The sequence below is a fragment of the Bos indicus genome, chromosome 2 (genome assembly GCF_029378745.1).
Source record: "Bos indicus isolate NIAB-ARS_2022 breed Sahiwal x Tharparkar chromosome 2, NIAB-ARS_B.indTharparkar_mat_pri_1.0, whole genome shotgun sequence".
NCBI lineage: Eukaryota > Metazoa > Chordata > Mammalia > Artiodactyla > Bovidae > Bos > Bos indicus.
Genome location: NC_091761.1, coordinates 53,528,025 through 53,553,139, shown reverse-complemented (window position 1 = coordinate 53,553,139; position 25,115 = coordinate 53,528,025). Strand labels below are relative to the sequence as shown.

The 25,115-nt window shown below is 38.1% G+C and overlaps 1 protein-coding gene across 3 annotated transcripts in view; it reads left to right on the top strand.

The window, feature by feature from the left end:
- ARHGAP15 (Rho GTPase activating protein 15) overlaps window positions 1-25,115 on the top strand; it is a 697,929-nt gene that overhangs the window by 104,358 nt on the left and 568,456 nt on the right. For all 3 annotated transcript variants that reach the window (XM_070799862.1, XM_070799861.1, XM_070799863.1), the window contains 2 exons: window positions 5,930-5,991; window positions 22,502-22,589. In XM_070799862.1, the coding sequence (XP_070655963.1) occupies window positions 5,930-5,991; window positions 22,502-22,589 (150 nt within the window). The remainder of the gene's footprint in view (window positions 1-5,929; window positions 5,992-22,501; window positions 22,590-25,115) is intronic.

The following is a 25,115-nucleotide window of genomic DNA, read 5'->3' as shown; positions in this document are numbered from 1 at the left end:
CTCTCTTGCCTTGTGTCTGGCTTCCAACTTAGGCTGATAAACAGGTGCTATCTGGATATCCCACCACCATTCATTCTTTTCATATGTATCTCAGCACAGTTGTGTCTGCTGAGTACTCCCTCACTGCTAGCAGACTGGCTGGCATCCAATCTGGACAAATTGCTGATCTTTCCTGCCACTTAACATTAAATAGGGCTTCTGAGGAACGTTGAACAAATAGCACAAGAAGCCAGATTCAGCATCTAAAGACTGGTTGATGTTTCTAAGTATATGGTTTAGGAAATGCTACAACTTTAAAGAACTTCAAGCTGGCCTGGAACTTGGCATGTGGTACCCCAAAGTGAAAGACAATGAACATTTCAGTTGTTCAGTAGTGTCTCTTTGTGGCCTCATGGACTGTACCTCACCAGTCTCCTCTGTCCATAGAATTCTCAGGCAAGATTATTGGAATGGGTAGCCATTCTTTTCCCCAGGATATCTTCCCAACCCAGGGACTGAACCCAGGTCTCCCGCATTACAGGCCGATTCTTTGCCATCTGGTCCACCAGGGAAACACACGCCTAAACCTAAACATAATTTTGTAAATTACCAGAGGCAAGACCATGTGGGTCCTAGACGACCAACTTAGTCCACTGTAATTCATAGATTACTGTCCATTCAAACCATGGGATTAACATAAAAGAGGAATAAGTAATTAAAATAATTAATATGGTACCATACATAAACCCACATGCAAAATACAGAGCAATCTTCTGCTTGCCCTAAAACTTCTTTTGGCTCCTATGAGCCTCCTGGAATAAGTGATTCCTAGTGCCTGGAACATGAAAAAGTATTTCAAAATATGATGACAAGGAATTATAAAGTAATAAAGTATATTAATGGAAACTTTGCTTTTCAGCATGGGACTTGAATAATGCAGTGCTTTCAGTATAGGAAACCTGACTGGAATTTTCTATTCCAGGACAAAAGCTGTTCTCATCTCGGAGGTAACTGGAGGCAAGTAGGGTATCCATTCCCTCCAAAAGAGGAATAGGAGTATCTTGAAATGTGATCTCACAATGATATAAACCGCAATAAGATTAAGGTTGTCCTATTAGTCTTTGTGGGCCTTCCCCAGTGGCTTGGCGGTAAGAATCCACTTGCAATGCAGGAGACAAGGGTTTGATCCCCAGGTCGGATAGATCCCCTGGAGAAGGGCATGGCAACCCTCTCTAGTACGCTTGCCTAGAGAATCCCATGGACAGAGGAATCTGGCAGACTGCAGCCCATAGGGTCACACAGAGTCAGACACGACTGAAGCGACGAGGCAGCAGAAACATTAACCTTTGCAGTCCCCTTGTGAGAAGAGCAACTGGTATATAGTGGAAGGGGGTGTTATTTTAAAATGTATAAAAAAAAGGTTGTATATTAAGTATGAAAGAAACAATGGAGAGAAATGAACAGACATGGGAATAGTTCATGATGGTTGCACATGTATATAATTACATGTAAAATGTATATGCAGATACACAGATATGTAAAAATATGCACTGTAGAAATAAATATAATAGGTAAAAGTACACACTAGAAGGATTACTAGTGTCTCCCAATGACTAGGAAGGCAACTTGGACGTTAGAAGATAATATAAAAGAAGATTCCTTACCTGTTTTCTCTGAGACCTCTGTGTGGACATGCCTAGCAACTCTATTGCATTGATCAAAAGCCATGAAAACTGACTCAGCCTGTTTGATGGCAATGATGTCCATTTATAGAAGCCTAATATGAGAAATCCAGCCCCTGGCCTCAATCTCAGTTATCCTGAAAAGGTCCAGTGCATAGAGGAACATTACTTATTCAAGGAGAGAGAATTTTAAGGTATATAACTCAAGCCAGCTTATGTAGATTTCTCCCTGCAAGAGTATTAGGTTTCTACTTTCACATTTTCTGTCTCTTTTTAGACAAGTGGTCATCAATAATACATCTCTGGGAACTAAATATCCACCTAGTAGCCTTTTAGTGATTTTTCTTTTCTGGGGGGAGGCAATATTCTTAGCTAATAATGTATGCATAAAATTTTATTATGGGTTGAGAGATTTTGTAGGGTTTTGGTAGACAGATTCAGTCTTTTGGTAACTTATTTTCATCAGAAGAAATCTTAAATAAAGTGGTAAATTTTATCTATCATTCGTTCAGTTCACTTCAGTTGCTCAGTCATGTCTGACTCTTTGTGACCCCATGGACTACAGCACACCAGGCTTCCCTGTCCATCACCAACTCCTGGAGCTTGCTCAAACTCATGTCCAGTGAGTCAGTGATGCCATCCAGCCATCAACCATCTATTATTTGTTACACAACAAAATTTCTAAATATACATTCATATAGAAAGGGACATCTTCTGTGATGCTAATTGCTCTTAAAAACATCTCTCTTAATTAATTACTAAATGTATTATATGAATTTAGGGGATAGACAAATAAGATTTTCTGGCACTAAAAGAAGAGACTGTATACATTAGGTGAAAAGGTGATTAAAGCAAATGAATAGACATATCTAAGTACGAAAGCGGCACCACTGAACATCATGATTCTAAAAGTTATCTAAGAGAGCTTCCTTATATTCTTCTAGGCTTATGGAAAATATGCTGAAATAAAAGAAATTCTCTGGAAATGTAGCTATGTGAAAAGTAGTATGCTATGATTATCATAAATCTTCATTATCTTCATTATTTTTTAAAATATGTATTCATCCAATATATGTTGAAAGCTAAGTATTGTGCTACGTATTGTGAATATAATAATAAACAAATCAGAAAAGAACTCACTCATATCAGAGTGAGTCTTGTAAATAGCCAGTTTTTTAACTGATGAAATTTTAGTGGGTTGGGAAAAGTATTAGTCGTTCAGTTGTGTCTGACTCTTTGTGACCCCATGGACCCCCTGTAGCCTGCCAGGCTCCTCTGTCCATGGAATTCTCCAGGCAAGAATACTGGGGTGGGTAGCCATTTCTTTATTCAGGAGATCTCCCTGACCCAGGGACAACTCACTCCCAAATATCTCTCTCTTTTTTTTTTTTTTCAATTGCATATTTTAATTTTATTTTATTTTTAAACTTTACATAATTGCATTAGTTCTGCCAAACATCAAAATGAATCCGCCACAGGTATACATGTGTTCCCCATCCTGAACCCTCCTCCCTCCTCCCTCCCCACACCATCCCTCTGGGTCGTCCCAGTGCACCAGCCCCAAGCATCCAGTATCGTGCATCGAACCTGGACTGGCATCTCGTTTCTCACATGATATTTTACATATTTCAATGTCATTCTCCCAAATCTTCCCACTCTCTCCCTCTCCCACAGAGTCCATAATAAGACTGTTCTATACATCAGTGTCTCTTTTGCTGTCTTGTACACCGGGTTATTGTTACCATATTTCTAAATTCCATATATATGCGTTAGTATACTGTATTTATGTTTTTCCTTCTGGCTTACTTCACTCTGTATAATAGGCTCCAGTTTCATCCACCTCATTAGAACTGATTCAAATGTATTCTTTTTAATGGCTGAGTAATACTCCATTGTGTATATGTACCACAGCTTTCTTATCCATTCATCTGCTGATGGACATCTAGGTTGCTTCCATGTCCTGGCTATTATAAACAGTGCTGCGATGAACATTGGGGTACACGTGTCTCTTTCCCTTCTAAATATCTCTTTTTTTAATCTATCGTAATGCATACGTAGTTTTTTTTTTTTTTTTGCTTGTTTGTTTGCTTACCCAGTTTCCTATAAAAATTTAGATAAACATTTAAGCAGCCATTCATTCATCATTTATCCACTCATTTGTTCAAATAATATTTATTATTGTAATTATTGGTGGCAGCAAGTACTCTATCTGCTGGGAACCCTGATGTGAAAGGAAGAGTCACAGCACAGGTGCAGGTACAACCCAACAAGCCCTATGATAGTGATAACAGCAGAATGAAAAATGAAGATTCAGAAAAGGGCATTTAAAAGGGACTGCAGAGGAAACATGGAAGAACTGTATAACAACAGAGATACATAATACATTTTAAAGTGGATTCAATATATTTGGAAATTTATGTGATGGCAATATGGTGGGAGTGAAGTATTACAGTCAGGAGAAAAGCATGTAGGATGGCACTGAGGGGTATGGTCGTTTCTTAGTAGGCAGCTGACTTCTAAAAGCTTACAGCATATAGGATGGGACACGGGTCAAGGTTGTTGGCAATTCACCAAGATTGTTTCAATCTTGCAGCAAGGGTAAGAACTAGGGATGAGAAGAGTGCAGGACTGTCAGAGGAAGATAGAAATAGGGCACTAAGAAATTAGAACATCTATTGCAGACTTTGATGGGAGTCAGTTCAGTTCAGTCACTCAGTTGTTTCTAACTCTTTGTGACCCTATGAGCTGCAGCATGCCAGACCTCCCAATCCATCGCCAATTGCCCAAGTTTACTCAAACTCATGTCCATTGAGTTGGTGATGCCATCCAGCCATCTCATCCTCTGTCGTCCCCTTCTCCTCCCACCTTCAGTCTTTTCAGGATCAGGGTCTTTTCAAATTAGTCAGCTCTTCACATCAGGTGGCCAAATTACTGGAGTTTCAGCTTCAACATCAGTCTTTCCAATGAATATTCAGGACTGATTTCCTTTAGGATGGACTGGTTGGATGTCCTTGCTGTTCAAGGGACTCTCAAGAGTCTTCTCCAACACGACAGTTCAAAAGCATCAGTTCTTCGGTGCTCAGCTTTCTTTATAGTCCAACTCTCACTTCCATACAGGACTACTGGAAAAACCATAGCTTTGAATAGACAGGCCTTCATTGGTAAAGCAATGTCTCTGCTTTTTAATATGCTCTCTAGGTTGGTCATAACTTTTCTTCCAAGAAGTAAGCGTCTTTTAATTTCATGGCTGCAGCCACCATCTGTGACTGGGATGTCACTGCATCACAACTTACATTCTGTATATATTTACCCTGCTGCTGCCGCTGCTAAGTCAATTCAGTCGTGCCCGACTCTGTGCGACCCCAGAGATGGGAGCCTACTAGGCTCCTCTGTCCCTGGGATTCTCCAAGCAAAAATACTGGAGTGGGTTGCCATTGCCTGACAATGCATGAAAGTGAAAAGTGAAAGTGAAGTCGCTCAGTCATGCCCAACTCTTAGCGACCCCATGGACTGCAGCCTACTGGGCTCCTCCGTCCATGGGATTTTCCAGGCAAGAGTACTGGAGTGGGGTGCCATTGCCTTCTCCAATATATTTACCCTAGAACTCAACAAAAATCTCTGTGGAGTGATAAGGAATAGTTGAATCTCTCTTAAGCAATATGCAGTTATATTAACAGTGAAAGCCAATAAATACAAATAGGAAAGGAAGCAAGCCCACCCCATGGAGGAAGATAATGAGATAATGCTGCCACAGTATTTCTTGGTAGCTAGCTGAACAAAATGTATGGAATATTAGGGTTTTAAATTCTTCTCCAGTTTAACCAGCTACCTAGTTCTATTGAATTGTTTGCTTTCACTGGCCTCAGCAGGTACATGGAAGGGGAAGTAGAAATGAGGGGTGAAAAGGAGGAACTTTTCCAAGGATGATAAGTAAAATTAAGGAAGGCATTAAATTTATCTTTGTTTTACCATTTGTAATCAATTTTGTAAGCAAGTGATTTCAATGCCCAGAAGGAAGTGTGAGTAAAGGTGTATCACTATTCAACAAATCATTCACATTACTCTTTGTAATATTTCTTTTGGATACTTAACATCTTGTAATGACTATGATCTTGCAGGCACTTCCCATAAGCTATATATGCATTATTGATGAAGTTCTATGACTGGAAACTTCCATCACTGCAGTGACTGTTGGAAAGCATAGGTTCTTTCAAACTAATAATGTGTATGAGTTTGTCACAGTTTTAATATATGCATTCTTCTTGCAGATGGTTGAGAAAGAAGGTTATCTTCAAAAAGCTAAAATTGCAGATGGAGGAAAGAAACTAAGGTAATAAACTTTTTTTTAATTCACTTGTATATAACTATGCTAGTTCTCCATCTCCTCAATTTGTGTTGCTGTTATTGTTTAGAAAGGTAGGCCCTATGATGCAGGACTAGAATATTCCTCTCTGTTATCACTAAGGTCAACATTATTTTTAATGTAACTATAGGTTTCCAACAAAGCACTACATTTTATTTTATTGCACAGAATATGAATGAACTGCTTCGTGACCCTCTAAAACTTGAAATTAAAAAAATATGCAAAGAAATAAGAAAGTCAGTCAGTTAGTCAGTTCAGTCGCTCAGTCATGTCCGACTCTTTGCGACCCCATGAATCGCAGCACGCCAGGCTTCCCTGTCCACCACCAACTCCCGGAGTTCACTCAAACTCACGTCCATCGAGTCAGCGATGCCATCCAGCCATCTCATCCTCTGTCGTCCCCTTCTCCTCCTGCCCCCAATCCCTCCCAGAATCAGAGTCTTTTCCAATGAGTCAGCTCTTCGCATGAGGTGGCCAAAGTACTGGAGTTTCAGCTTTAGCATCATTCCTTCCAAAGAAATCCCAGGGCTGATCTCCAGGTCTTTATTTCTGTGATTAACAGATTAAAGGGTGAAGGGACTCATTTTGCAGTGTAAAAAATCTCCTATAATACATTGAGAGCATAATTTTTTGAAGGATGGAGGATTTGAGATACATTTGTTGCTCAGTAAAAATCATTTGAGAAAGAAAAATGAGAGAAAAATATCATCTGTTAGATAAAAAGTTGGAAGTTGCTGCATTTGGAGATGAGAGTGGCACAGAGTAGGTGAGAGAAATTAGACAATGCAGGAAGAATTTACTTAGGCGACAGGAAGAAAAAACTTTAATAATAAAAAATGAGGTTGATAGGAGGGTAGTCAAAGATGCTACATATTTTTTTTAATATATGGGCTACTTAAAGTAAACATCTCTATTTTAGAATGTCCCCTATTTCTTATGTAAGTCTTATTAAATACTTAGTTTTGTGATAGGTTAAATGCAAACTGCAAAGGTACGTAGAAAGTACTCACAGTGGCAGACAAAGCATTTATTCATGACTGTATAGTTAACAATTAAAATCATAAAGGATAAATGTACTAATTAGCTACACAATGGGACACTTATTAATTGTATAATATAGTTTATTACTGGGATGGAACTCTGGCCAACACTAGAAAATGAAGTATGTTATTGTACTTATTTATTTAAAATAAGTAAAATTGGAGAAAACTATCATCCATAATTCCACTACTTAAAATAACTCTTTCAGTTTTAAAGAACAAATTCTATTTTCCATCCATATTGTGTTTTATTCTGGGGTAAGATTTTAAAAGCTCTTTTAAAGAAGAGCATATAAAATATTGTGTTTTATTCTGGGGTAAACAGGGCCTTCAACCTTCTCCTAGACTACTTTTCTGCAGTATCTCTGCAGCCACCCTCCCTTGAAGGTTCAAGGAGCGAGCTACACAGGAGACAAGATCAAATGCAATACTGTTTTCAAAGACTCATCTAGTCCAGGCTCCAGTGGAGAACCTGACTTAATGTGTTAAGTTCTGAAAGAGCAGTAGGGATTCTTTGACTAATCCAACCTAGTGCCAACTTTCCCCTGGACTTCACTCCCAGGTATATTAGCCCGTGGAAGGAGTGTGGAGGGTGCAGCAATAAGCCTTCCCAGGATAAACCAAAGCCCTTTCTTACCTTACCAGCTATGTGGACATCACATCCAAAGAAGGATAGAAAAGGGCTTGTCAAAGTTCCCACTTCAGCCTTTCCCTGGGGCTTGGTAGGAAGGAGGAGGTGATAGCTTTGGTAGGTCTTGGATCCCAGCCTCATGCAAGGAAGAGGAGAAGATCCTAAAAGGGATTCCAAGCAAATTTTGTACAGTGTCCTTGCCATAAGCCCTCCATAAACCATTCTTGTAAAATGTTTTCCTAGAAGGTGGTGTCAAGAAAAATTAAGGGGCAGAACCAGGCCTTTTCCCTCACCAGCTCGCATGAACAGCATATTTTTAGGTAGCTTCAATCAGTGTGTATACCATTTTGTATTTGTTTTGTTTGTTTGTTTAACCAGTTTACATACCATTGATGTGTTCCAGCTTAAATTCATATAAACATTAGTTTGTACTATGTTTCATTGTTATTTCAATCATCTTGCATGAAATTATGCATTCTTTCAGCTTTTTTTCATTTAAAATCATATCCATTTTAGTTTTCCTTTTGTTTTGTTTTTAACCTCAGGTGCACAAATTGAGTTGATTATCCTCTTCAGTGCGTGGCCTTGTATTATCATCTTTCTGGGCAAGACTCCTAGCTGGGCTTACTTTATTCTCAGTCTCCATTCCTCACTTCAATCCTCTGTAGAATATGTGTTCTTCAAATCCAGTCTCCATATATTTATTTGGCTATATGTGTGGCATACTAGAAAACAGCATGTAAGTGAATATGCTCTAAATTGCAGAAGTCTTTCGGGTTATAGGGGCTTCCGTGGTGGCTCAGCAGTAAAGAATCTGCCTGCAATGCAGGAGACGCAATCCCTGGGTTGGGAAGATCCCCCGGAGGAGGAAATGACAACCCACTTACTATATTCTTGCCTGAAAACACCCCATGGACAGAGGAGCCTCATGTGCTACAGTCCATGAGGTCGCAAAGAATCAGAGACAACTGAGAGAATGAGCACTTCGGGCTATAAGCCTCATTCTGTTTTGTACTACTTTCATTAAACACTAGTCAATATTAGGGTTATCTATCTACAGCTGTATACTTAAAACAAATTAATTTCTTCCAGCTTTCTACCCATTTTGCCATTGTGTGCACACATCAAATTTTACTTACGCAGTCTTCCAGGAGTGGATACTTAAATTGTCCCTACTCCTTCCATCCCAAACAATATTGCAATAAATGACACATGTATGTCTCCTTACAAATATATTAGGAATTCTCTCTGGGGCATAAACCCAGGTGGCTCAGTGGTAAAGAATCTGCCTGCCAACGCAGCAGACATGGGATCAATCCCTGGGTTGGAAAGAACCCTTGGAGAAGGAAATGGAAACCTACTCCAGTATTATTGCCTGAAAAACCCCATGGACAGAGGAGCCTGGTGGGCTACAGTCCATGGGGTCGCAAAAGAGTTAGACGTGACTTAGTGACTAAACGACACAAAAAGACTGCTTGATGGTAAAGGCACATACAGTTATAAATCCATGCATAACTGAATGCATCAGTTCATATTCTCTTCACAATGCAGAGATCACCCCTCACCACAATCTCATCGGTGTATAGTTTTACTAAATTTCAGTTTTGCAAGTTGATATCTATAGAACATAGAGTTGCTTTTATTAATATTTTTATTCCTCTGGTTGATGTTTCAGTTAAGTATCTCACTTTTCTTTTCTTGTGACAATTTCTAATATGCACCAGGTAGTATACCTTGGTCAACTTTTATATTAAAACTATAAAGACTTTATAGATTAAAAATTGTAGATATAGTCAACATATGTAATAACATATGATATCCTACAATGTTGATGGGACTATAAAGCACCAAGCCATTTCTACATTCCTCTTTTATTACATTTTTAAGTTGACTCAAGTTTATATGAAAATAGTTATAATTGCAGTAAACCTACTATAGCTTGCTTTTATATTTTCTTAACAGAAATTCTAAGCCTAGATGTCTTGAGTAAATCACAAGACCATATTTGTTTTAAAGACTGTTATGTATAGACCTACTGCTTGCCCAAGGAGTCTGTATGTTTTTGTAACTAACAACAGAATGATCAATTTCATCATAACTGAGAAGTTGTGTAGTTTTTAACCCATTGATAATTTAGTAACTATTCAATAGTATACCATAGTTTCTATAATTTGTATTTCTTATGTAAAATTTCTTGCCATGGTCTTGTCCCTATTATCAAGGAACTTTATATCTTTTTATAACTTTTAATGTGTTATAACAATAATAACAGATGCTTATTCTGTGGAGTACTTGGATAGTTGCTTTACCAGTAACACTGAAATAATACTCTAAAACAGGCTATGTTACTGCCATCAATTTTACAAATGGAGAAACTTGGTCCCTTCTACCAACCTCTCCTCCCAATCTTACTCTATGTATAGTTGGTACGTATAGTCAGATTTTAGCTATGTCCTCTGTATGAAGTAGGTTAGATTTTTCCGTCTTGGTAGAAGACGTTTGAGGCCAGGAAGCACAAACTGTCCTTTTATTTCATACCATCAGCCGTACCAAGGGTTTCAACTGTCACTTAATAAATACTATTTTATTAATCTCTATAAATTTTCTAGGCTTCCCTGGTGGCTCAGTGGTAAAGAACCCACCTGTCAATGCAGGAGATGTAGGTTCCATCCCTGGGTCAGGAAGATCTCCTGGAGAAGGAAATGGCAACCCACTCCAGTATTCTTGGTCAGGAAATCCCATGGACAGAGGAGCCTGGTGGGTGACAGTCCATGGGATTGCCAAGGAGTCAGACACGACTTAGTGACTAAACAACAACAACAACAAATTTTCTACTCCTAAATCCATGACATATCATCCACATCATGTTTTGTGTTCTTCTTTTCTTTCTTCCCCTCTTCCTGTTCCTTTTTCTTTAACTTCCTTCCCTTTTTCATGTATTTTTTTCCTTCTTTCTAAGAAAAGTTTGACCTATCTCTGAATACAGCAAGAGTTGGTGGAAAGTAGAACACGTTGGCTATATCTTACATCTATAAAGGGCCATGAATTTACCTTTATTTTGAAATGAAGTTCTAGAAGTGTCCCCAGACCGACAGGATTGAAAGCCAAAGATATTCAGCATTCAACTTTAGATTTTGTTTGTGAACATTGAAAGTGTGTTTTTCTGATAAAGATTAGAAATTCCTGCATTTTGTTACATCTGTTCCCAAAAGAGAAGTAGCTCATGTCTCTCTGAAGTTCTCGGAGACCTTAGCGAAGAGTTGCTTTCAATTCTTTCGTTTATGAAAGGCCCCTGACAGCGTGTACGCTTTCTGTACCCTCATCTCTCCTACTACACCTTTCATTTTAAGCCTGCCCCTTCGTCATCTCATCTGTGGCTTGTACATCTTGTTACACATGGCTTTTCACTCTACTCTGCTCTTCAGAGGGGGTGGAAAGAAGTTCTTGAGGATGAAAGGATGCACAGAGATATATTTGGAAAAACAAGTAGTATAGTGTTATGTCTACCGGTGTTCATTTTCATCCCAGAGCCCCAGAGCTATTAAACCTTTGTTTTTGTTTTTTTCTTCTTTTTAAACAATTGTTTCTAAGAATAGACTTTCTGTGGAACATGGTACTAAAGTACCCCCTAATGTAAACGTTATTATTATTTTAGCATTTTCTGCTCAAGATCCTAATGAATTCTTCCAGGTTGCATTTGCCTTTCTCTCTTTTTATGTTCAGTGCTAAGGACTAGGGGGAACGTTTGAAAAATATGGAATACAGCAGTTATTTTGTAAAAGGTTCCTTTAGTTTCATGATTTCCAACACGTGCTATTATAATTTCCAACTTCTAGTAACCCTGTGAAAATAGAAAGCTTTTACATTTCTTGCAGTAGTGACAGCGATGTATATATTTATACACCAGTGTCTCTTAGATTTTTTTTAAAGTAGAGGCAAATTACAAAAAGCTTAGGATATGAAACAAGAAATGTGTTCCTTGCATACCAGTTTGAGAACTAGTCAGACTACTTAGCAGTGTCCGAGTGATTGTTCAGTAAATCAGTCAAGGACACTGGAGTAAATCAGTTTCACCCCCCTCCAGGGGTGCAGAATCAATTCAAATCCAGTGTAACCAAGTCAGATAACAGAGGCAAGCAACAGCAAAGAGAGTCTGAAATTTACAAAGTAACCTCACATCTATTTTCCTTTTATTTTCTGGTTTGCCATCATGTCATTACCAAAGGAGGCACTGGAGAGGTCAGTGTAATATATAAAACTTAAGTGTTAAGAGTAGATGAATCCGTTCAACATGAGCCCAAGCTAACAGATTCTAACAATGATAACAAATATTTTAAAGGCCAGTTTCCATCAAGTGTTGTTCAGATGAGCAGTTACAAAGTTGCTCTTATTATGTGCTGCCATCCGGTGTCCATTTCACAGAATGCAAAGAATTTTTGGTCAAGCTGATGTTTGTGTTTAGTTTCTTTGGTTTGGGGTTTTTTGTTTGGTTGGTTTTGGTTTTACTTTCTACATTGACAAGTCAGGATTCATTTTAAGAATGTTCTCCAAAGTGTCACTTGGAGAAGATGTCCCACCAATTGCATTAACTGCTTGTCCTTATTAGAAGTTAGTTCTTCCTCCTTCTTAATTACATTAAGGATCCTCACTGCCACCCCCTCCCCCATCTTAAATGAGATACCTTGTGACAAAAATTTAAAATAAATACCTGCATTTATTGTCTCAGGATATATTTCCTGTGCTGAATCACTAGCATTAATGTCAATCTCTTACCTAATTGCTATCTGTAAATTTATGTGGAGACTCTCTCTCCTACTCCTAGGACATCTGACTTACTAAAGTTGGACATTTCCTGACTTATGTGTCTTACTTAACACACGAGTCTGTCCAACATCTAGGTTTTTATCTCTCTGTGTGGAAAAATTTTTTAAAAAAGAATGCCCTCAAATTTAAGATGATGAAATGTTGATGCATTAATTGGCTCCCATCAATGGATGATGTTACCTGCTGGCCATCTTGGGAAAGTAAGGCTGAAAAGGCCCCCCAATTTGGCATTGCAGAACAGCCCAAATCAGTCTAAGAAGTAGCCTTGCTCCAAGGAGAAAGATGGTCAAGGACCTCTTTGGCAGTAGTAAGGAGTCTTCTTCTCTCAGGGCTATCATGAGGCTCTCCATAGACAAGCACAGTATGACTGAGGGAGAGTTATGTGCGATCTGCTCTAGAGATGGTCAGCAGAATGAGTGTGGCCTTCAAGGTTCAGAAGACTTGGCCTGAATCCCATATGTATGACTTTGATGCCCTTGGATAAGACGTAACCTCACAACACCTCCGTTCTCTTATCTGTAGTGTGTGGATTATCACCCACCTCCCGATGCTATTTGGATAATTTATTTGTTACCGTGTTTACTACCTGTCTCCAATGAGTTAGAGGTAAATGCCTTGAGGTGTCTGCTGTTTGCCTTTATATATGCAGGCTTTGGAATTGTATCTGTCCTGTGGCGGATTCTCAGTAGATACTTGTGACTGGCATGGGGACTAAATTTCTTGACTTATACAAAGTATCAGGTGCCATACCTAGCACAGGGTGAGAACTGATGCATGCCCACCAGCTTATTTTATTGACACACATATGAGAAGTCAGGAAGCCCTCTGGAGAAAGCTCAGGCCATGCCACTAGAATTATAAATTAGAAAAGATGTATTCAACCAGAAACATTAGATAGTTTTAAAATGATTCTATGAAGGACTTGTCAAAACACTTGGCAATTAAGTAATAAATAAGGGAAATGCAGAAGTGGGTGCTTTGTAGCCCTTTTGTCGCTGGTGTTGTTCAGTCATTAAGTTGTGTCTGACTCTAGATGTGTGATGCTCCTGAAATTTGAGAACCCGTATATTCTTTTACTCAAAAACATTTGAGAACTTCCCTGGTGGTCCAGTGTTTAAGATTCTGAGCTTCCACAGTAGAGGGCATGGATTCAGTTCCTGGTCAAGGAAGTTCCACTTGCCCTGTGGTAAGGACCCCCCAAAACCACCAAATATCAAAACATAATAACAACAAGAAAAAAAATACTTAAATAAGCACTCATAAGCACTCACTATATGTCAGATATGGGTTTCCCTGGTGACTGAGTGGTAAAGAATCTGCCTGCAATGCAGGAGACATAGGTTTGATCCCTGGGCCAGGAAGATCCCCTGGAAAAGAAAATGGAAATTCACTTGAGTCTCCTTTCAAGGAAATCCCATGGACAGAGGGGCCTGGCAGGCTACAGTCGATGGAGTCACAAAAAAAAGAGCGATTGGGTGACAGCATAACAACAAACACAACCCACAGATACTGTACCCAGGAGTGGAAAAGCTCTAGGAAGTCAGGCTTGGTGTTCCCTTCTCTGAGGGTGCTAGGAAAGTAGAGAGACTTTTATTTCCATTCTGAAAATCACTTCTTCCTCAGAAGATCTATTTAAAAGTCCTGTGTAAGTAAAACGAGTTGCCAGTCCAGGTTCGATGCGCGATACTGGATGCTTGGGGATAGTGCACTGGGACGACCCAGAGGGATGGTATGGGGAGGGAGGAGGGAGGAGGGTTCAGGATGGGGAACACAGGTATACCTGTGGCAGATTCATTTAGATATTTGGCAAAACTAATACAACCTGTAAAGTTTAAAAATAAAATTTAAAAAAATAAATTAATTAACTAATTAAAAAAAATAAAATAAAAGTCCTGTGTAAGTAAGCCCTCTAAACTTGAAGGAGCTACTCACTTGCTGAGTTGAATCTCAATATACTGAAAAACTGTCACCTATAAGGATTTGATGGCATGTAGAAAGCGTTAGAATTTCAAGTCAAGGCAAAACCTTGCCAGTTGATCCAATTCACACCGCTTCCAGAGCTGACAGTGCCATCCAAATGCTCATTGTGTTAGAGTAACTGGTGAGAAGCTTTTCTGCTGATATCCTGAGAATTTTAGGTGACACAGAGGGCCAAACACATCAAATGGGGAATTGACTTGAAAGATATTGTGAAGAAAATAGCTAAGTCTTTATTCAGAGGATAAAGGTCCTGACCTATGTCATAAGGTAAAAGATATTCCCAGTAGGTGAATTCTCAGTCACTCCTACATGAGAGGCTTTTGAAACACTTTCTGGTTTTAGACTCCCTACCGAGTACATGTGAGTCTGCTCATCACAAACCAGAATAACCCCCTAGCAGGAAAGAGACAGAGGTGGTGTCATAGTTAGAAGTACACCCCTGCTTCTGGCTTCTTCCAAGCAGTTGAAAGGCTCATCATTAACTCCTTTTGATATATGCTAAGTTGCTTCAGTGTGTCAGACTCTTTGCGACCCTATGGACTGCAGCCCGGGTTCCTCTGTCCATGGGATTCTCCAGGCAAGAATACTAGAGTGGGTTGCCGGGCCCTCCTCCAGGGGATCTTTCAGACCCCAGGATCAAACACATGTCTCCTGCATCTTCTGCATTGCAGGTGGATTCTTTAAAGCTGAGCTACAGGGGGCGGGGTGGGGGTGACAGTCCATGCCTCCTTTAAATCAGTTCAATTCCCAAGAGAAAAAAAGCGCTTGAGAGTAGTGGGCCTTTGGCCAATCCTTCTAATTATCATTAGGTAAAATAGTAAATAAGGCAGTCCAGATGACTTGTACCTTGCCATAGGCTCTGCACTCTAGTTTCTATAACTTGAGATTTAGGACCAAAACTAAGGTGAAAGCTGACATGGACAATCTCCTTAACCAAGAAACTGATACAGTCATACATTGGAGATATGGCTGGTTTGGATCCAGGACACCTCCATAAAGAGAATAAGGCACCAAAGAGAATCATATGATATTTTTGGTGTCCCAGAACATATAAATTTATGTTTATACTCCACTGTAGTCTATTAATAATCTAATAGCATTATGTCTAAAAAAACAATGTATATACCTTAATTCAAAAATACTGTATTGCTAAAACATGATGATCATCATCTGAGCCTCAATATGACTCACAAAAAAGTGAGTCATAATATTTTTTTGCTGGTGGAGGGTTTTGCCTCAGTGTTGATAGCTGCTGACTGATCAGGGTGGTGATTACTAAAGGTTGGAGTTGCTGCAGCAACTTATTAAAACAAGAAAATAATGAAGTTTACCACATCAATTGACTTTTCCTTCATAAGCAACTTCTCTGTAGCATGCGGTGCTGTTTAAAAGCATTTTACTCACAGTAGAACTTCTTTCAAATTGGATTTAGTCCTTTCAAACTCTACCACTGGTTTATCAACTACACTTATGTAATATCCTGAATCCTTTTTTGTCATTTAAACAATCTTCACAGAAACTTACCAGAAATAGATGCCATCTCATGAAACCACTTTCTTTCCTCATCCATAAGAAGCAATTTTTCATCCCTTAAAGTTTTTCATGAAATTGTAACAATTCAGTCACATCTTCAGGCTCCACCTCTAATTCTAGTTCTCTGGCTAATTCCACCATATCTGCACTCACTCCTCTGCTGAAATCTTGAATGAACCCTTCACAGTCATTCATGAGGGTTGGAATCAACTTCTTCAAAGTCCTGTTAATGGTAATGTTCTAACCTCCTCCCCTGAATCAGGAATGTTCTTCATGGTATGGAGAATATTGAATACTTTCCAGAAGGTCTTCAGTTTACTTTGCCCAGATCCATCAGAGGAATCATGACCTATGGCAGCTATAGCATTACAAAAAGTATTTCTTGATATAATAAGACTGCCTGGTTCATAAGCTGCAGAATGGATGTTGTGTTAGCAGGCATAAAAACATTAATCTCATAGCGTATCTTCATCAGTGCTCTGGAGTAACCAAGTATATTGTCAATGAACAATAATATTTTGAAAGGTATCTTTTTTTCTGAGCAGTAGATCTCAACACTAGACTTAAAATATTCAATAAACCATATTGTCAAGAGATGTGCTATCACCCATGATTTGTCATCCTATCTGTAGCATAATTCTTAAGGATCCTAAGATTTTCAGAATGGTAAATGAACAATGGCTTCAACTTAAAATTACCAGCTACATTATCCCCTAACAAGAGAGTCAGTTTGTGCTTTAAGGTTTTTGAAGTCAGTTATCAACTTCTCTTCTCTAGCTATGGATGTCTTGGATGGCATCTTCTTCCAACAGAAGACTGTTTTGTCTACATGGAAAATTTGTTGTTTAGTGCAACCCTCTCGTTGATGTTCTTAGCTAGGTCATCTGGATCACTTATTGCAGCTTCCACATCAGCACTTGCTTCTTCACCTTGTCTGTTTATGTTTTAGAGAAAGCTTCTTTCCTTAAACCCCATGAATCAACCTCTTCTGGCTTCATACTTTTCTTCTGCAGCTTCCTCATCTCTCACAGCTTTCACTGAATTGAAGAGAGTTAGGGCTTTGCTCTGGATTAGGCTTTGGTTTAAGGGAGTGTTGTGTCTGAATTGATTTCTATCCAGGCCACTAAAACTTTCCCTATTATCAGCAATAAGACTGTTTTGCTTGTCTATCATTCATGTGTTCACTGGATTAGCACTTTTGATTTCCTTTAAAACTTTGACTTCCCTTGGTTAACTTTGGCACAAGAGGCATAGTACTCAGCCTGTCTCAGTTTTTGACTTGCCTGCCTCAGTAAACTTAATCACGACTAGCTTCTGATTTAAAGTGAGAGAGATGTGACTCTTCCATTCACTTGAACACTTTAAGGCTGTTATAGAGTTACTCAGGAGAGGGCAATGGCACCCCACTCCAGTACTCTTGCCTGGAAAATCCCATGGATGGAGGAGCCTGGTAAACTGTAGTCCATGGGGTCGCTAAGAGTCAGACACGACTGAGCAACTTCACTTTCACTTTTCACTTTCATGCATTGGAGAAGGAAATGGCAACCCACTCCAGTGTTCTTGCCTGGAGAATCCCAGGGACGGGGGAGCCTGGTGGGCTGCCGTCTCTGGGGTTGCACAGAGTCGGACACGTCTGAAGCGACTTAGCAGCAGCAGCAGCAGCAGAGTTACTCTTTGTCCTAATTTCAGTATTGACATGTCTCAGGGCATAGGGATGCCTGAGGAGAGGGAGAAAGTTGGGGAAAGACCAGTTAGTAGAGCATTCAGGACACACACAACCAATGGATTAAGTTAGCTGTCTTATATGGGCATAGTTCATGGCGCCCGAACACAGTTACAATAATGACATCAAGATCACTATTACAGATCATCATAGCAAACGCAATAATGTAAAATTTGAAATATTGTGAGAATTTCCAATATGTGACTGAGCCATGAAGTGAACAAATGCTATTGGACTTTTGTCTTGCTTGAAGCAAGGCTGCCATGAAACCTCAGTTTGTAAAAAATGCGATATCTGCTAAGCACCATAAAATGAAGCACACCTATACTCCTTAATCTAAAAAACACAATATAAATTAGTAAAGAGATTATAGGCTTCAGAATCAGAGAAACTGGGTTTGTCTCTAAATGTGTAGCCTTAAGTAAGTTACCTAAACACTCTGAATCTTATTTTCTGTACTAGTAAGTGGATATAATATCTTCATCATATTTTTGAGAAGCTAAATCTCCACTAGACGATCAAACTTATACTACTCAAAATAATTTATGTTAATTCTTATTTTAAAAGAGATCATGAAAAACTGAATTAAAATTGGGGCATCTGAAATGTTATAAACCAGCATTCTGTTCTTCCTTTTGAAATGATATTATCTTAAACAAGTTGGAAAAATCCCTTGTATTCATAGATATTATTTGTAGTTTATAAGTTCAAAAAGAAATTACACTGTATGTAAAGTACCAGAGCAATTTATATTACCAAAGTTACAACACGTACAATTCCTACCCTCTTCAGCCTGTTCATCAGATTCACCTAAGAGGGAACTCTTTACAGCAGCTCAAAGTTCTGAGAACCATGAGATAATCGAATTTCATGCAACTTCATTTCTAACCAATTCCAGTTCCAAGTTTAAGGAAGGGAAAAATGCCAACACGTTCTATAAACGATCAACATCTGAAACAGATCAAATCAGAACCGTTTATCCAGGGCTTGCTATAGATAGGAAGCAAATAAGGTATAGAATATCTCCTGCCAGGAGATTAAAAATATAGTAGGAAATATAACAGGCAGGTTAAATAAAGATTTTGTCATGTCTGAGGATATTCCATTCTTGCTGGTTACATATGGTAAAAGTGAGGGGTGGAGATAACAAAGATGCCCAGTCTAGATCAGCAGTCCTGCCAATGCTTACTCTATCTTGGATCATCTAATATTAAGACCTCTGTCAGAAGAAGGCTACAGATGCTTCAGTTCATCTTGCTGCTGGTGGTAAATAAAAGGAGAAATAGGAACTAAAGCAAAGGAAGAAAAAGGTCTATGTGTTTTTATTCCTGCTCTTCCATCTTTATTGTCATCTGATTGAAAAAGTGACTATTTGAAGACAAGTGGGTCCAACAACATAGAGTTCGTATTTGCATGTTGAAACATACACATTATGTGTGTTTTGTTTCTGTTTTTCATTTTTAATACAATGGTGTATAAGTAGGAAAGCTTCAAGCATGTAAGAGCCACCTAGTCTTGTAAATGTTAACTTGACTGAATCAAAACTGTTCTTTCAATCAAACCTCTAGAGTCTATGAGGAAAGTGGAACTAAATTATACAAAGATCTTAAATGGTCATTTAAAACATATTTTTGTGTAGTTTTATATTGCCCAGAATAGTCTTTTAGTAACCTTTTTTAAAAAAAAATCACTTTTGTAAAATGAATTCAGCTATTCAAAAATGAGTGTTAAACCAAAGCAAACATCAGCAACATGATGTAATAGATAGAAACTTAATGTATATTAATCTCCTTAATGTTTTACCATCTAATCGAAGGGTATTCTTCATGACACAAACTTATACAGATCTAGTTATTTAAGTAACAATGCAATGCAAAGGGCAATCAAAGTTGGGGTTTCACTTTCTGATTTAACTGTTGTTATATCCAATTTTTTTTATACCCCCATGCCTAAGTTTAATCATTAACTCAACAAATATATAATTATCGCCTACTCTTTCCAATTCATATTGCTTGTCACTGGGGGTATCTTTGTAAATATAAAGTATTTTCTGTTGGTTTGGGGATTTTTATTTAATGGGGGAAAGAGAGAAGTGAAATTTACAAAATATTATTTTCAATATGTCTTAAGTGCTGTGTGAGGAAGTCACGGAAGACATATTTAAAAACATAATGTTTGAACTTCTGATGAATGGGAATTAATAATCAGAAGGGGCTGGGATGGGTGAAGACAGTCATAGATAAATAGTGCAGTATGGTATTTTGAACTATATCTTATATTATGATTGACATTGAAAACTTCCCTTATCAGGATTCTTCTACAAGACAGGGTTAATTAGCTCCTTATATGAATCCATAATATGCAATTTTCATAACCTGTCTCTCTTTTTTTGATATTTTACATGCAGACTTAAGAAATGATGCACTTCATTCTTGGGCAGAGAGCCTTAACTTATAAGATTATTTGTAGGATCAGTTTAAATTCATAGTAATAAACTTGTTCAATTGAAAGATATACACATTTAAAAATATTTTTTAAAAACATATTGCCAGATTCACTCCTGAAAAAATGTTTGAACTCCACCAAAATTGTATGGGAGAATTCATTTCTCCACACTCTCAATAAGTAGCCCTTGGTATCATTCCTTATAGTTCTAGCTAGTTTGACTGGCAAAAAAGGAAAAAAAAAAAACATTTGACTCCTTTTATTTTCATTTTTGCTTTCTGTTGAGTTTCAACATTGAAAAATATTGTGAGCTAGACAGTGAGAGATTAGCTGGTTAGTTTTCAAGACTCTGATGTGTACTAAACCCATGAAGAGATGTCACAATGAAGGAGCATATCCTGGACATCCTGGAGTTCAAAGTCAAGTGGGCCTTAGGAAGCATCACTATGAACAAAGCTAGTGAAAGTAATGAAATTCCAGATAAGCTATTTCAAATCCTAAAAGATGATGCTGTTAAAGTGCTATACTCAGTATGCCAGCAAATTTGGAAAACTCAGCAGTGGCCGTAGGACTAAAAAAGTTCAGTTTTCATTCCAATGACAAAGAATGTTCAAACTACCTCACTGTTACACTCATTTCACACACTAGCAAAGTAATGCTCAACATTCTCCAAGCTAGGCTTCAATAGTATGTGAACTGAGAACTTCCAGATGGTCAAGCTGGATTTAGAAAAGGTAGAGGAAACAGGGATCAAATTGCCAACATCCACTGTATCATAGAAAAAGCAAGAGAATTCCAGAAAAACATCTATTTCTGCTTTATTGACTACTCTAAAGCCTTTGACTGTGTGGATCAAAACAAACTGGAAAATATTTCAAGAGATAGGAATACCAGACCACCTTATCTTCCGCCTAAGAAATCTGTATGCAGATCAAGAAGCAATAGCTAGAAGCGGACATGGAACAACGGACTGTTTCCAAATTGGGAAAGGAGTATGTCAAGACTGTATATATGTCACCCTGCTTATTTAACTTATATGCAGATTACATCATGCGAAATGCCAGACTAGATGAAGCACAAACTGGAATCAAGATTGCTGGGAGAAATATCAATAACCTCACATATGTAGATAACACCACCTTTGTGGCCAAAAGCAAAGAGGAACTAAAGAGTTTCTTGATGAAAGTGAAAGAGGAGAGTGAAAAAGCTGGTTTAAAACAACATTCAGCAAAAACCACCACAATATTGTAAAGTAATTAGCCTCCAATAAAAAATTTTTTTAAAGACAAAAAAAAAAAAACCCTCAACATTCAAAAAATGAAGATCATGGCATCCGGTCCCATCTCTTCATGGCAAATAGATGGGGAAACAATGGAAGCAGTGACAGATGTTTTTCTTTGGCTCCAAAATCACTGCAGATGGTGACTGCAGCCATGAAATTAAAACATGTTTGCTCCTTGGAAGAAAAGCTATGACAAACTAGACAGCATATTAAAAAGCAGAGACATTACTTTAGTGACAAAAGTCCATATAGTCAAAGCTATGGTTTTTCCACCAGTCATGTATGGATGTGAGAGTTGGACCATAAAGAAATCTGACCACCAAAGAATTGATGCTATTGAACTGTGGTGTTGGAGAAGACTCTTGAGAGTCCTTTGGACTGCAAGGAGGTCAAACCAGTCAATCCTAAAGGAAATCAGTCCTGATTGGAAGAGCTAATGCTGAAGCTGAAGGTCCAATACTTTGGCCACCCGATGAGAACTGACTCATTGGAAAAGACCTTGATGCTGGGAAAGATTGAAGGCAGGAGGAGAAGGGGATGACAGAGGATGAGATGTTTGAATGCCATCAGTGACTCGATGGACATGAGTTTGAGCAAGGAAACCTGGCATGCTGAAGTCCATGGGGCTTCAAAGAGTCAGACATGACTGAGCGACTGAACTGTAGTGAACTGAACAATGAAGGACAATGTTCTGATTTCTCTTTTTAGTTTGCTGTAGGAACAGCTTTTTAGGGAGTGGGGGACATGGATACATGAAGTTGGATTTTTAATATCTGAAAAAGATTTGAGGAGGATCTACAAATGAAACTTTTACTGTAAATGCCATGATCTAAAAACTACAGAATCTTTTATTATTATACATATTCCATACCACCTATAGATTTTAATAAAGAAAAAGACTTTTAGGAATTCTAGTTAAAAAAGAGATAGTCTCTACTTATTCCACATGTTGCTTATGCAATATTTGTGCTAATTTCTTCAAGTAATACTGCTTTTTATTTGCTTTTTTCTCTCCTAAGGAAAAACTGGACTACTTCCTGGATTGTTCTTTCTAGTCGGAAAATTGAATTTTACAAGGAGTCCAAACAGCAGGCGCTGTCTAACATGGTGAGTAGTTCTCTGTGTTTACTATTATAATCTTCATAGAAATATTGTTGAATTGAAAGTTCAGTTTCAACAGAAATCGCACTAAAGCCTCCAAGCTAGCAACATCTGAAAGCAGATGGAAGAAATGACTCAATAAACTTTTAATCAGATGAAGGGAAAATAGAACTTAGTGTCTGTTTTATTAAGTGGTGCATTTGGAGAATAATCACAAAATGGGATGAATAGTGAGCAGCTATCTAGTAATGGGAAGGTAACACTTTAAATTAAGGTGCCATTTATAAATGCTTTATTCTTATTTATGAAATGATCACTAAATGCAGCTACTTGCTCAAATAATGTATTATAAAGCATGTTATAAAATGCATTAGTAATAAATGCTTAACGGATGAGACTATGGGAAGCTGTTTTAAAGAATATTATAGGACATAAATCGTATTAAACCATGTATGTGCATCTTTAATACATGAATTTAAGTTGTTATCTAGCATGCTATAAAGTGCTTCACACATTAATAAATAATAATAAGCTGTTTATAAATGGCACCTTAATATAGAGTGTTACCAATGAGGAAATACTCAATGTTAACAAAGTGATTTTTTATCTTAGTCTAACTGTGACTTCACTACATCCAGCTAACCTTTCTGAATAGTTCTATGACTCAATCTAATGGCACTAATACAATTTCTGTATCCTGTAGTTATTACAAAGTGAAATTTGTAGGGCTTCTTGATTTGTACCTGGAGGAAGACCTTACAAATGCCCACTGAGATTTGACAGTGATCCTAAGTAGGAGCAATTCTGAGCTAGTTACTGGGGCAATACAAGCTCAAAACCTCACTGCCCGAACACGAGAACTGCCACACGATGTCGGAGACAGTGGGCAAGCAGCATATCTGACAGCCTCCTGATTAAGAAGGACTCCAGGCAGGAACCAACCTGCCATACCCCATTGGCCTGATGGGCAGCCAGGAAAGGGGTCTCCTGGCAGGAATTAACCACAATGAGCTAATTTGTATTTGGCAGGTAATAAAACGATGGAAAGTTCTTTGCTTTCCAGCCACTAGTGGTGTTTGCTATGTAATCCTCTTTAAATAGGAAATAGAAAATCATTTGCTAGGAGATTTTTTTTTAAAGGAGAAGATTTTAGTAAGAACAAAAGGTAGCATTTGGCTTGCTCCTGATAATTGCAATAGCCTTTATCCCCAAGTAGCTTGCTGATTTTTGGAGTCTCAGTGCAGTCCAATCTGTAAACTAATTATGAAGAAATTAAAAATATATCTCAGTCCTTTGTATTTTTAATTTAAACTGCCTCGGATATTTGTTTTAGGGTTTTGTTTTTATTTTTTATTTATTTTTTGGCTACAGTAATGTTGAGATAATCTTTTTTAAGAAAAATAAAGTATCCCTATGGCCCAGGCACAAAACAACTCCCATCCACCCACAGGTCCTTTGTCTTCCCTTTGAATGAGTTCTGAAGGGAAAGTCAGGAAGGAAGGAAAGTAGCTTGCCTTTCTGAGTTTGGCTGCTGAGAAGATGATCTTTGTCTTGCTGGGTGAGAAGAATGCCATTGGAGCAGAGTTGATATGAATGTGCTGGGGTAATGGGAGAAATTAGATTTCAATTTAAAGTTTTTGGCTTGATTTTATTATTTAAATCTCATACCAGGAGATATCATTATCAGCTGCTTAATTTTCTATAGGTGGAAGAGAACTCCCCCTTCCATAATAGGCAGACCTTGAAAGTCACCTCATTCATTGCATGCCTCCAGATCAAGCTTCAGAATTGTTGTAAATTGAAAATAGGTTTTACCTTCAGAAAAAATTTGTTAACCTTTGTTTTTTTTTTGGAGGGGTAGTCCCTATTTATTATTTACCGTCCCATTTTCAGTGCTCTTACAATTTCTCTCACTGTCTTTAAAGCAAATTCAGGGCAGTAACTATGTTTGTGGTAATGGGGGAAAGAATCACAGATTCCTGTTTGTACTGCATGAATTGCCTTGTTAGTCAACTTCTTGGATACATTTCTAACAAGCATTAAAGGCTTGGTGGGATAGCCCACATTTACCAATACCAGTCTCAGAGAAATGATATGATGATTGCCAGACCTTGATTAAAGATACTGTGGTTTTATTTTGAAAGAGATTTATTCTCAAGTTTCTGAATTTCTCTTGTGCCCCCTTACACATGCTCTGGTATTATTGTTCATGGTACTTTTGGGGAAAAGTCTACCCTTTTCTGCAAGGGGTGCATAGAAACTGCTTAAGTGAGTGCAGAATGTGTTTAGAAGAGTAAACGATATTTTAATGTGTATAGGAATGATCTTCAAATGCTAATGCACTGATGAGACAAACCAGCAAAATGGCTAGGAGAAGGGTTTTGAAGTTCAACCACAGAGGACTCTATTCTAGTTTGCCACTTAGGAACTGAAAAGAGTTATTCAACTGCTTTGAGTTTCAGAATCCTCATCTATAAAGTGGGGATAGTAATATTTGCCAAGATAATTAGTATGGAGTAAAATTAATTTATA